Source organism: Dreissena polymorpha, chromosome 9 (assembly GCF_020536995.1).
Source record: "Dreissena polymorpha isolate Duluth1 chromosome 9, UMN_Dpol_1.0, whole genome shotgun sequence".
NCBI lineage: Eukaryota > Metazoa > Mollusca > Bivalvia > Myida > Dreissenidae > Dreissena > Dreissena polymorpha.
The window spans coordinates 76,033,505-76,047,116 of record NC_068363.1 but is presented as its reverse complement, the minus strand read 5'-3'; the positions used below and the strand labels follow the sequence as shown (position 1 = coordinate 76,047,116).

General features: G+C 35.7%; 2 protein-coding genes across 6 annotated transcripts in view; one reads left to right on the top strand and one right to left on the bottom strand.

Annotated features, from left to right (window-relative positions):
* Positions 1-13,612, top strand: part of LOC127845395 (uncharacterized) — a 232,783-nt gene that overhangs the window by 55,766 nt on the left and 163,405 nt on the right. The gene's annotated exons all lie outside the window — the stretch shown is intronic.
* On the bottom strand, positions 68-12,180 carry LOC127845402 (uncharacterized). Of its 2 annotated transcripts, none has more exons than XM_052376289.1 (8): positions 11,970-12,180; positions 10,251-10,410; positions 8,608-9,218; positions 7,169-7,241; positions 6,109-6,181; positions 4,619-4,752; positions 3,810-3,903; positions 68-742 (listed from the first exon to the last, which is right to left on the bottom strand). In XM_052376289.1, the coding sequence occupies exons 2-8, from the start codon at positions 10,390-10,392 to the stop codon at positions 643-645; spliced, it is 1,227 nt and encodes a 408-aa protein (XP_052232249.1). In that variant the 5' UTR covers positions 10,393-10,410; positions 11,970-12,180; the 3' UTR covers positions 68-642. The 2 variants fall into 2 exon arrangements, with proteins under 2 accessions (XP_052232249.1, XP_052232250.1); XM_052376290.1 differs by lacking the exon at positions 11,970-12,180 and adding an exon at positions 11,287-11,430.

The following is a 13,612-nucleotide window of genomic DNA, read 5'->3' as shown; positions in this document are numbered from 1 at the left end:
TTTATTACCTTACTACTTCATTGGCGAACGACGGGCGTATCATGCGCTCATGGCGCAGCTGTTTATTTAATCTTAAAATCTTTAACTTCAGACTGAACGGTAAAGTTTTATTGGGACTGTAAATCTATTATTTTTAAGTTTAGTCATTAAAATGTCTTAAAATTCTGCATTCCTCTGTGGTTTGTAGTTGTACATTCCAAATTAATTCCTGGTTATATCCAACATTGTCAGCACATTTCCATTTTATAAATATGGAGCAAAAGGCAGCATGCATCAAATTTAAACTGCTGTTTTTAAGTCTTAAAATAAAAACTTCAGCTTGATTAGTGATAGTCATCGTTTGGTCTGATTTTTCCATTTATTTGTTAACATTGAGAACAGAAAACAGAATATGAGTTCGTACGAAAATATTGGAAACTAAGCATGGGTCAGTAGACACAGTTGCCCCTACATTTCGCTTTTGTCTTTGTCTTATAACTCCACTAATACAGAAAATAAATGCAACAAAATAGTTAACAGAACAAATAAACATGGGTAACAAGATAATATATGTTCATTCTAGTCCTGCTGAGATTCCACAATTGTTATGTACTGCATGTTCTAGTCTGAAGCCTGTTATAACGTTTACCTAGTTCATACAGTTCACATGCACTTATAGAACTTGGGCAACGTGATGTCATCTTTGTCCTTGCCATTAGCCTTGGCATGGGTCCGCCAGTTGTGGGCAACCGATTCACAGCATCTGCAAACAAGAAAATCAGTGAAATAAATAAATGTATAACAACCAATACATAATTATATTATTGAAATAAATGTATGGTTCGATGCCAGTTTTATGTGTTCCAATCATTCAATTACTAAACATGTTCAGGCTCAGGATCATCCAGCACTTATACAACTGAGCTAGATAGCCCGATAAACTCGGCAAATAACACGGGTAGTATAAGAAGATTGTAAGATATATATAAAGCTTACCATGCAAGGCTCATAGAAACTATTAAGTACAATGCAAAGCATACAAAGTGCATAGGTCAGAATGTTGAAATGGATATGGTGTCGCACACGCCACCCAGAGATGTCGGTTCAGTCCCCACTCTGGCAGAGTTCTCAGGAACTTTCCAAAGACACCAAGTACCGGTTTCTCTCAGAAAAGTGATGATATGAGCCCAAGGGTTTCTATGTTATCAAGCTGAAGAAAATAGGTTTAAACTTAACTAGGACCTTTATATGAGCCTCATTCTGGGAAAAACAGGGCTGAATGTATGTGTGTAAAGTATCAGTCTGAGGAAAACAGGGCTGAATGTATGTGTGTAAAGTATCAGTCTGAGGAAAACAGGGCTGAATGTATGCGTGTAAAGTATCAGTCTGAGGAAAACAGGGCTGAATGGATGTGTGTTAAGTATCAGTCTGAGGAAAACAGGGCTGAATGTATGTGTGTAAAGTATCAGTCTGAGGAAAACAGGCTGAATGTATGTGTGTTAAGTATCAGTCTGAGGAAAACAGGGCTGAATGCATGTGTGTAAAATATCAGTCTGAGGAAAACAGGGCTGAATGTATGTGTGTAAAGTATCAGTCTGAGGAAAACAGGGCTGAATAAATGTGTGTAAAGTATCAGTCTGAGGAAAACAGGCTGAATGTATGTGTGTTAAGTATCAGTCTGAGGAAAACAGGGCTGAATGGATGTGTGTAAAGTATCAGTCTGAGGAAAACAGGGCTGAATGTATGTGTGTAAAGTATCAGTCTGAGGAAAACAGGGCTGAATGTATGTGTGTAAAATATCAGTCTGAGGAAAACAGGGCTGAATGTATGTGTGTAAAGTATCAGTCTGAGGAAAACAGGGCTGAATGGATGTGTGTTAAGTATCAGTCTAAGGAAAACAGGGCTGAATGGATGTGCGTAAAATATCAGTCTGAGGAAAACAGGGCTGAATGGATGTGTGTTAAGTATCAGTCTAAGGAAAACAGGGCTGAATGGATGTGCGTAAAATATCAGTCTGAGGAAAACAGTGCTGAATGTATGTGTGTAAAGTATCAGTCTGAGGAAAACAGGGCTGAATGGATGTGTGTAAAGTATCAGTCTAAGGAAAACAGGGCTGAATGCATGTGTGTAAAATATCAGTCTGAGGAAAACAGGGCTGAATGTATGTGTGTAAAGTATCAGTCTGAGGAAAACAGGGCTGAATGGATGTGTGTAAAGTATCAGTCTGAGGAAAACAGGGCTGAATGCATGTGTGTAAAATATCAGTCTGAGGAAAACAGGGCTGAATGTATGTGTGTAAAGTATCAGTCTGAGGAAAACAGGGCTGAATGGATGTGTGTAAAGTATCAGTCTAAGGAAAACAGGGCTGAATGTATGTGTGTAAAGTATCAGTCTGAGGAAAACAGGGCTGAATGGATGTGTGTAAAGTATCAGTCTAAGGAAAACAGGGCTGAATGGATGTGTGTAGAGTGTTGTTTTGGACAAAACAGGGCTGAATGAATGTGTGTAAAGTATCAGTCTGAGGAAAACAGGGCTGAATGCATGTGTGTAAAGTATCTGTCTGAGGAAAACAGGGCTGAATGTATGTGTGTAAAGTATCAGTCTGAGGAAAACATGGCTGAATGCAAGTGTGTAGAGTGTTGTTTTGGACAAAACTGGGCTGAATGCATGTGTGTAGAGTGTTGTTTTGGACAAAACAGAGCTGACAGCATGTGTGTAGAGTGTTGTTTTGGACAAAACAGGGCTGAATGCATGTGTGTAGAGTGTTGTTTTGGACAATACAGGGCTGAATGCATGTGTGTAGAGTGTTGTTTTGGACAATACAGGGCTAAATGCGTGTGTGTAAAGGGTAGTTCTGAGAAAAATAGGGCTGATTGCATGTCTGTAAAGTGTCGTTCTGGGGAAAACAGGGCTGAATGCATGTGTGTCAAGTGTCATTCTGAGAAAAATAGGGCTGAATGCATGTGTGAAAAGTGTCGTTCTGAGAAAAATAGGGCTGAATGTATGTGTGTAAAGTTTCGCCCATGATAAGTGTGAACCTATTTATTTTAGCTTGATTTCATAGAAAGCCTAAGGCTTATTTGAAATGCTCTTGAGTCTGTTTCCTGCGACTAGAACAAGTACTTTGTGTCTATTGGGGAAATCTTAAGGACGCTGCCACAGTGGGGATCGAACCTGTGACCTTCTGATCGCTAGGCGGACACCATACACTACACTACAAACCTGTGACCTTCTGATCGCTAGGCGGACACCATACACTACACTAATAGAACCTGTGACCTTCTGATCGCTAGGCGGACACCATACACTACACTACTAGAACCTGTGACCTTCTGATCGCTAGGCGGACACCATACACTACACTACTTAGACCTGTGACCTTCTGATCCCTAGGCGGATGCCATACACTACACTACTTAGACCTGTGACCTTCTGATCGCTAGGCAGACGCCATACACTACACTACTAAGACCTTCTGATCGGTAGGCGGACGCTATACACTACACTACTTAGACCTGTGACCTTCTGATCGCTAGGCGGACGCCATACACTACACTACTAAGACCTGTGACCTTCTGATCGCTAGGCGGATGCCATACACTACACTCCTAAGACCTGTGTTTGTACAGGCAAATCAGGTATGACACTAAAGTCTTATGAGCTCTTCTTAGCAAAAATCCAGTTAAGATGGAAAGTTTTGTCCTAGATTAGCCGGTGAAGTACCAGCTAATCTGGAATGACACTTGAAATACATGCATTAAGCCCAGTTTTTTCGAGAACAAGCTCAAATCATAATACTAGTAATATTCATATTTTCCATCACTGCCTACCCAGTAGTATGATGGTTATCAAACATGCTGTCGTCCATACTGGTTGCCATATCACAACAGCTCCAGAAATGACATCCCCTGCTCCCGTCGTAGGCTGAAATGCAACCAGTCATCGTCATCAGTTGAGTCCCATTGTGGGAAAACTTGGCTTTATGCATGGGCGTAAAGTGTCCTACCAGATAAGCCTGAGCGTCATCACTGGTTTATCTGGGACAACACTTTCTAATTTTTTTTCAGATCAAAATTCCTTTAACTCTTTCTGTGCTGGAACCGAATTTTGAAGGCCTTTGCAAACAGTTTGGATCCAGATGAGACGCCACAAAACGTGGCGTCTCATCTGGATCCAAACTGTTTGCTATTCTGACAGTATTCTTTGAAAAAAATCGAAGAAAATGATAATTTTAGAAATTCAGCAGACAACATTTTAGCAGACGACAAATTACCCAGCATGCAAAGGGTTAAATGAATTCTGTATAAGCAGAAAGTGTCACCCCTGATCAGCATATGAAGACTGTCAGGTAATCTGGGACGACATTTTACTCACAAGCATTAATCATTGTTCATTGGCCAATTAACAAAGAGTTTTACGTTCTAATAAACAGGAAATACATTTTTATTAATAGTTGTATTTCAAACAGTTATCAACATTCTTAGGGATTAAATAGTAAACATTAAATAGCAATGCATTAGATGGACCGAATTGTTAATCAGTTGTTACAATTATTGATAACCAACACATAATTGTGACTCTAACACGATATGACGAATATTTTTGCAGTATTTGCAATAAAATAAATTGAATGACTTACTCATATAACCTGCATGGTACTTGCATGTTGTCTTGTCTTTTAGACTTGAAAACGGTTTTTGGCACTGAAGACATTTTCCGCCATCTAACACCGATGTTGGGGCCTTAACTGTTGATCTCTTTGACTTTCCATGACTTGAACATAATTAATTAACCCTTTCAGTGCGGGAACCGAATTTTGAATGCATTTGCAAACAGTTTGGATCCAGATGAGACGCCACAGAACGTGGCGTCTCATCAGGATCCAAACTGTTTGCTATTCTGATAATATTCTTTGAAAAAAAATCGAACAAAATGCTAATTTTAGAAATTCAGCAGACGACATTTTAGCAGACAACAAATTTCCCAGCATGCAAAGGATTAATAAAGCATACAAATGTATGTGATGACATCACAACTAATATTCAAACATCACCTTATGGTTATCTGAAATTTCAGAACAAACCCTTTTCCTCTCAGAAGCATAGTGAAAATGGCTATGTGCAAACAGCATAAACCAGAACAGCCTGTGAGTAACTCGCAGTCTGTTCAGGTTTTATGCTGTTTGCTGCTCAGCAGTATCTGAGGGTTGGAGATGAAGTCTTTAAAACTTGAATCTAGTGAGAAAGGTCTTTAACTTTCTGAAGGACTACGAATATACTTTAAGACATGGAAAGATTTCTTTAAAAAAAACACACACAACAAATACATGTTGCATCATATTACAACATGTTAAAAATATGTTGATGTAAAGTGAACTTAGCAAGAAATAGCAAGAGACTAACAAAATTCATGAATTTAAGGATTTTTTAAACTTTTTCCAAGGAGCTTTACAAACGGTCTAAATGTTTTTTTGACAATAATTTATGACGCTATTAGAGTATTGTTCATGGTACATTAGTATGGTTCATGGAATATAATGCTGTTGTGCACAATGTTTTGTAAGTACAAAAAAACAGACAAGTGTATTAGTTCCTAAACTATTGTGCAATTTGCGGTATTTATTCCTAATACCGTTATCATTTTCCATAATATTATTATGTCTTCTACAAAGTATGGCAAAACAAGACCCATAAACGCACATTTTTCTACACTTAAATAATTTAAAATTTTGAGATTAATAATTTAAATATTTCTTTTGAACAAGAGATGTGTTTGTCAGAAACGCAATGCCTCCTACTGCGTCGCTTTGATTTATTAATTGTTTTTTATCATTTGGCAAGTACAGATAATTATCTCCCTTTCAAGCTTATTACTTCCCTTGGATTTGTTATTTTTACCTTAAAGGATGACCTTGACCTTTAACAACTCCAAATGTGCAGCTCCATGAGATACACATGCATGCAAAATATCAAGTTGCTATATGAAGGGACAAAAAAGTTATGAGCATTTTTCGAAACCTAAATGCAAAGTGTGACGGAAAGACAGACGGACGGTCCGATCACTATATGCCCACCTTGGGGGGCATAAAAATGCACATGCGACACAATGGACATGTTATAAATAATCTACCTGTCTTTTGAGGATTTCCAGACCTTCAAAGCAAAATCATCTTCCATCCGTTCTTTTACATGATCTAAGATGTCTACAATAAAACATACACTGAATTAAGGATACATTTCTATGTGAAATCATAATAGAAAAAATGAAACAAATAAGTATATCGAGGACAGTAAATATTGCACGTCATCAGTGGTAATAATCAATACATATTAATGATCAATAATAATTAATAAAGAATCCCAGCACAAGAATAAAGTTGTGCTAAAGAATTGTGCATTGTTACATTTGCATACCAAATTGCATGTTATTATTTAAGGTAGCAGTTATCTTCTCTTTGACCAATGGAGAAAGTCATAGCTAGATATAAGTTTGTAGACAGATTGCAAGCATACACATGTATTTACCTTCTCTTAAACAATAGACCTTGTGTGCATTCCAATCAGAAAACAGGGTTTAACCCTTTCAGTGCGGGAACCGAATTTTGAAGGCCTTTGCAAACAGTTTGGATCCAGATGAGACACCACAGAACGTGGCGTCTCATCAGGATCCAAACTGTTTGCTATTCTGATAATATTCTATGAAAAAAATCGAAGAAAATGCTAATTTTAGAAATTCAGCAGACAACATTTTAGCAGACGACAAATTTCCCAGCATGCAAAGGGTTAATTAATGATTAGCCTATGCAGTCTGCACATTCTTTTCAGAGACGACACTTTCAGCATAAACTCGATTCTCTTCCGTTCCTTTCAAAGAAAATTTTTAATTAAAGCGGAAAGTGACGTCCCATATTAACTTGCACAGACTGTACAGCTTGACACTTTACACACATGCAGTACATTAACCCTTTCAGTGCGGGAACCGAATTTTAAAGGCCTTTGCAAACAGTTTGGATCCAGATGAGACGCCACAAAACGTGGCGTCTCATCAGGATCCAAACTGTTTGCTATTCTGATAGTATTCTTTGAAAAAAATCGAAGAAAATGCTAATTTTAGAAATTCAGCAGATGACATTTTAGCAGGCGACAAATTTCCCAGCATGCAAAGGGTTAAGCTTTCCTAGATTGTTTACCATTACTCCACTGCTGTGCATCATCGGCCACTGCTTTTTGATACTGCCTGACTAGCTTGCGTGCCCGTCTCTCCTTCAATATAACATATAAACTATACATTACCAAAACTTAAAACAACAAATGTGTCACAGACAATCATACTCCCACGACACAATATATTCAATAGTGGACACAAATTAAAGGGGACATAGTTCTGACAAAACCGTTCACAGCCAAAATGCCTTTTTTACAATTATCTACGCATTAAGAGTATTCAGAAATGAATGTTTAATAACTTTAATGAAGCTGAAGGGGTGAGTTAGGAGTTTTTACATGAACGGGAGATGATTGCAAAGTTTCATCCACACATGTGAGTATACTGGCTGCAGTAATATAGATTCCATACAATTCTAATTGTATATTACACACAGGATAATACGAAATATATCTCTTTTCAATAACATGTAACTACTACATTAATAGTGTAATTAAAAATGAAATTTAAAACAGCATGCTGATTGCTAAAAGTTAAATAAAATAAAAGAATTTGCAACTGTGATCAGTTTAATTAATTGCCTTAATGAATTTGACGAAATTTAAGCAGTACAGGTAAATACTTACTGAGTACCAATATAGTAGTTAACTTTTTAAATCAGGTGTACCGGTATACATTTCCAAACCAGGAAAACCCCTTTGTCTATATTTCATAATGTTATATAACCGTATCATTAAAGATTTGAATTAATGTAGAACAAGAGCACCAAATAACGGGTGCCACGCTCGGCTGCGGGTGCAGTTTTGAGTAGATGAAAGCTTGTCAAGTATTTTTTTTTCGAGGTCACAGTGACCTTGACCTAGTGACCCAAAAATGGGTGTGGCATGTAAAACTTATCAAGGTGCAGCTACATATGAAGTTTCAAAGTTGTAGGTTGAAGCACTTTGATTTTAGAGCCAATGTTCAAAACTTCGACAACATTTTAAGATTTTAGAATGACACAGACGACGACTGATATGACACGACACGATGAGCTGGCTATGACAATACCTGGGGTTTTCTCCAAAAACAGCCGAGCTAAAAATTGAATGACATATACAATTAAACTTTTTTTTATTGCTTTTCGAAGGTCTTTTGTCTCTGTGCAGTAACACCATCCTGACATATAGTTTTGAAAAAACAGGACTTAATTAATGTGCGTAAAGTGTTGTTCCAGATTAGCCTGTGCAGTCGGCACAGGCTAATCAGGATGACACTTTGCGCCTGGACTGGATTTCTGTTTCAAAGAAACTTTCTTTAACCAAAACATTTTCCTTTAAGCAGACTTTGATGACTGCACAGGTAAATCTTTGACGACACTTTACACATATCTATGCATAATGTCCATTTTCCCCTAAAACATGGCTTATAATTTGATTGATTTATTCATTATTTTACAACTTAAACACTAATTTATTTGACTACCTCATGGCTGTCATTCATGGCCTGTTGAGCAATTCCTGCAGACTGGACAAGCTTTCTCGACAGCATTTTAACAGTCTCCGGAGGTCCATACAAATTTACATGCATGCTTTCCCTATTTTCTGCAATACTGCTGTCATTAAATGCATTGTCAAACTCCACATACACTTTGTGCTTGGATACAAACTGGAAGAACTTTTCACCAAGATCGTCCTCAAGTCTTTTAAAATTTCTTGGGAAAATTGGCATGTTAACCAAAACTGGCTGGAAATCTTTCTTCATTTTCTTCGCTTTCTTAGCTCGGATAATTTCAATTTGGTGAGCAGTAAGTTTCTTATTTCTGTTTTGTTCTTTTTGAATGTCTCGTTCGGACACTGGGTGATTCACGCAAAGAGCTTCTCTGGATATGAGAGAAAAGTCATTCTCTTTTGCGTGCACCAAAACAGTCAATAACTTAAATTTACTAAAATTGTTTTCTCTTGCAGTGTTGATACAGTCCACCAAAAAGGAATATGTGGATGGTAAAAACTTTGACTTATCCTCTGCCAACAAGTTCAAGACATCAGTTCCTTGCGTCTTTATTTCAGCAACAACTTCTGCTGACGGCAACTGGCCTGCAATCACATCATTTAATTGGTCAAATAATTACAAGTAAATTGCATTCAATTATAACCGGACTGGAGTACAATCACTCCTTCTGTATAGTCTTACGCAAATACTTAAAAATATTATCATTCAAATATGCCAACAAAGTAACCATATAACCATTTTGTAAAAATATACATATTATAATTTGATTTATTTTATACACCAACAGTTTTTATTCAGTCTTCTTTAATATCAACTGATTTATTCCACTGTTTACAATTTAGTATTGCATACTTAAATTATAATATATTGCAAATTTATTGATTACTGCATATTGTTAACTACAAATTTTATTATTATGCAAGAATAGAACTCAGAGATATAATGTTCTTTTAAACTTACATTTTTATTTCATGTGTATTTTTGGTCCACCCATGTAAACTTAATTCCTTTGAAAATGTTTTTTTTTATCTTGAAAATGAAGGAAACATTTATGTAATTAAAACTTAAAGGGGCCTTTTCATAGATTTTGGCATGTTTTGAAGTTTGTCATTAAATGCGTTATATTGATAAACAAAAACATTGTATCTAAAGAGAGTAAAAACATGAAAACAATTTAAGAAAGAAAAAAAAGTAATCCTCAAATGGTCTTAAACCACTGACCCCTGGAGTAAATGGAGTAAAAGTCTATCGCTTAGAGCACTTGGCCATCCGTCCTGTTTGATGTATTTTATACTTTATATAATCAATCCTCATAGTATCACAAAATATAACAACAACAAAAAAACTCTCCAAATTATTCAATCGTTTCGCTTTATAATTTTCAGGTTTTAAAATCGTCAAAAGAGGCATATACTGGATATTTTACAGCATGGTAAATGTTCAGTATTACAGTTTCTTCACAATTATCATAACTACAATGAAAATTTGTGAATCTGAAACAATTGATATTTTTTTTATTTTGTCAATTTACCAAAAGAAAAGGCCTCTTTAAGACTCACAATGATGTAAAGAAATTGAAAACCCACAAAATATGAGTTTTATTTTGAAGCCATTACCTTTCCTTTTTCTGCAACTGCACACGGCCATTCCCAATCTGTGTGCGTGTTTCCTTGGCAACCATTTTGCCTTCTGAAGATCACGCTGTACCTCGCCAAACAGGGTCCTGTCGTCATGGAAAAGACATTCTGATCCTGCCATGACTGTAATTCCAGCCGACTGTAAGATACATTGTTGTATATCAAATATGTGGGTTTGATCATCATTGCTAGTTAACTTAAAAAAATATTTGTTCATAAAAGATATCTGCTACAGTTAGCTCCAATACTGAAATAACCCATCATAGGCTTATCAATATAATGCTATTTGTAATATTGGGCTCAATTTGCTGACAATATTGGCAATTTAAAAAAAAAAAGCCGAATGTGGTCTACCAGAGCCCTATTAGTACTACTAGTAGCGCTTTGTCTCAGTTAGGCTCGAATGGTCATTGATGGCTCATGTACTACTTAAAAGTACCATTGGTAATCTTAAGTATACTACAAAGTAACCGGGGTACAGAAATATACAAAAAAGTACCCTGGAGTATGGCCGGATGCCTTTATGTATATTTTCAATATCTGGGGTACATTGCAGTACACTAAAGAGTACACAGAGTACTTTAAAGTAGTACCTGAGTCGACAATGACAACTTGAGTCCCAGTTAAATTGAATTCATCAGCTCTTTTTATGTGCAATTATATTTACTCCTTACGGCAAATTGTGCTAAAGATCTTCAACAAAGTAGAGCTTCTTTGTTACAAATCGTTTCCATTGTGTATACTACAAGTATAGCTACATATAATAAGTATTCGCTAGGATTATTTGTATTTCATTGACCTAGAAATTTCTTAAAGCCACACAATTTAAGTATAAATAACAAACATATTTTATCTATGCCAATTAGAATATATCTGGTGGTTACAAGGTAGATCTCCGCATTTTTTGCGCTTTAAAACTTATAATAAATAATCGAGATTGTCGAAATGGACGTATACGTCTAGAAATCCTACTTTCGGTTTTAAAAGCAGTACCGTTTGAAAAATAATAAATTACTTGCTAACTAGGCTATAGATTTAATTGCATCTATGCCAATTAGAATATATCTGGTGGTTACAAGGTAGGAACCCGTCTTTTTTTGCGCTTTAAAACTTAAAATAATCGCGTTTGTCGAAATGGACGTCAACGTCTAGAAATCCTACTTTCGGTTTTAAAAGCGGTACCGTTTGAAAAATAATAAATTACTTGCTAACTAGGTTATAGATTAAATTGTATCTATGCCAATAAGAATATATCTGGTGATTACAAGGTAGAAATCCGTCTTTTTTGCGCTTTAAAACTGAAAAATAATCGCGTTTGTCGAAATGGGCGTATACGTATAGAAATCCTACTTTCGGTTTTAAAATTAAAAAAATCATAAATTACTAGCTAACTAGGCTACAGATTTAATGTTATCTATGCCAATTAGAATATATCTGTTGACTGCAAATTAGTCATCCGTCTTTTTGCGCTTTAAAACTTAAAAATAATCGCGTTTGTCGAAATGGGCGTATACGTATAGAAGTCCTACTTTCGGTTTTAAAATTAAAATAAATAAATTACTTGCTAACTAGGCTTTAGATTTAATGACAATGTTTCACACTTTCAAATTGCATCTATATGTATTGATTAACATGCTTTTCATTTCAAGGTGTGTGGCTTCAACAAACAACGCAGTAAAAAACACTAATAATAATTACTTGTAAATAGAAGACCGATATTCCAAACAGACGCAAAGCTTTTGCCTTTAAGTCGAAACTGATTCCAGTATTTATACATATGACTTGCAATATTAATAGATATTACTCAAAAAAAGAACATTCTATGTTTTTTTGCTGACAGTGTAAACGGAAAATATTGAAATGTCTTAAATGATTGCGCAATGTCTCCACTGAGTCACGTGACGTAAACATTGCGAATTTGATAAAGCATATTTATACCAAACACCTGATAAATGTAAACGTCGGAGCAATGAGCCATTGCCGTCCGGTTAATGAAAATAAGGAGGTGGATTCCAAAGTGAACATTTTCGATAGTTTCCTCAACTCAAAGCTTCAAAAATAACTTATTTTTATAACAATAGATGTAAAACGAATGACGTTATATTGCATGCGAACAATTATAATAAAAAACAGAAAAAACAAACAAATGTACGATAATAAAACATGTATGGCTTTTAATAATTTATATGGTTTTAAGATTCACCAATTCCGAAGAACACACTAAACATTTTTGCACGCACTATTGTATTAGAAAATATGTGCCTAGTATTTGTTTCAACTGTTGATAGAAATTAGAAAGCGATCGTATGTATGCATGTGAGGAAATACTTCATGTATATTGTTTTCGGGGCTTTAAGTTCGACTGATTTCAAGATGAATTTATAGAATGGGTTCTAATCCAAGCAAATGGACCACAATTGAATTAACTCACACCTTATTGAATATTTGTTTCGCGTTTGCGCGCTGGTAAGATAATTGAAACGAAATCGCACGATTTTGGTAATGTGAAAACTCGATTTACAAAGTTAAAACGTTGTGTTCCGGATATTGGAGATTAATAATATTTCTTCTTATTATTAGTATTAGTTGCCTTAAGATTTCTTTTAATACCATTCGTACTATTATCGAAACACGCGTTCAGTCAAATACACTTTGCTTCTCGATTGATAATGCAATGATAACGGAGTATATACCAAGGCCAAGGGTTCCATGTCATCGACTGTCTTGAATAAATTATGTCTCTTTTATTTATTGTTACTGCATGGTTGGTTTATTTATAATATTCATGCGGACGGTACACATAGATTCCAATGAAGGCGACCATTTCGTATATGTTTTTTAATTTTTTTAATGCTGACAAGTGCATCTAGCTACAATTAATGCACTGATCAGTATTGTTCAATGTAAGGAAAAACAGTCGTTATTTAAATGTCTGGTAACATTGATTTAACCTTTAAAGGGGCCTTTTCACAGATTTTGGCATTTTTTTAACTTATTCATTAAATGCTTTATATTGATAAATGTAAACATTGGATCGTAAAAGCTCCAGTAAACAAATAAAGAAAAAAAAAAGGAAAAGAACATTGCCGGAGCAGGTTTCGAACCAGTGACCCCTGGAGTCCTGCCAGAGTCCTGAAGTAAAAACGCTTTAGCCTACTGAGCTATTCCGCCGTGTACACATTCTTTACGTATTTTATACCTTATATAAGCAATCTTCGTAGTTTCACAAAATTTAACGACAAAAACAGAACTCTCCAAATTATTCAATCGTTTCGCGTTGCAACGCTTTATAATTTTGAGGTTTTAAAATCGTCAAAAGATGCATATAATGGCTATATTAG

Excerpts from the sequence above, each read along its gene's own strand:
- LOC127845402 (XM_052376289.1), bottom strand. The coding sequence starts at position 10,392 with ATGGCAGGATCAGAATGTCTTTTCCATGACGACAGGACCCTGTTTGGC. Across the intron at positions 3,904-4,618 it reads GTACCATGCAGGTTATATGA|CCTACGACGGGAGCAGGGGA; the intron begins GTAAGTCATTCA and ends GTTGCATTTCAG. Across the intron at positions 743-3,809 it reads GATAACCATCATACTACTGG|ATGCTGTGAATCGGTTGCCC; the intron begins GTAGGCAGTGAT and ends TCTTGTTTGCAG.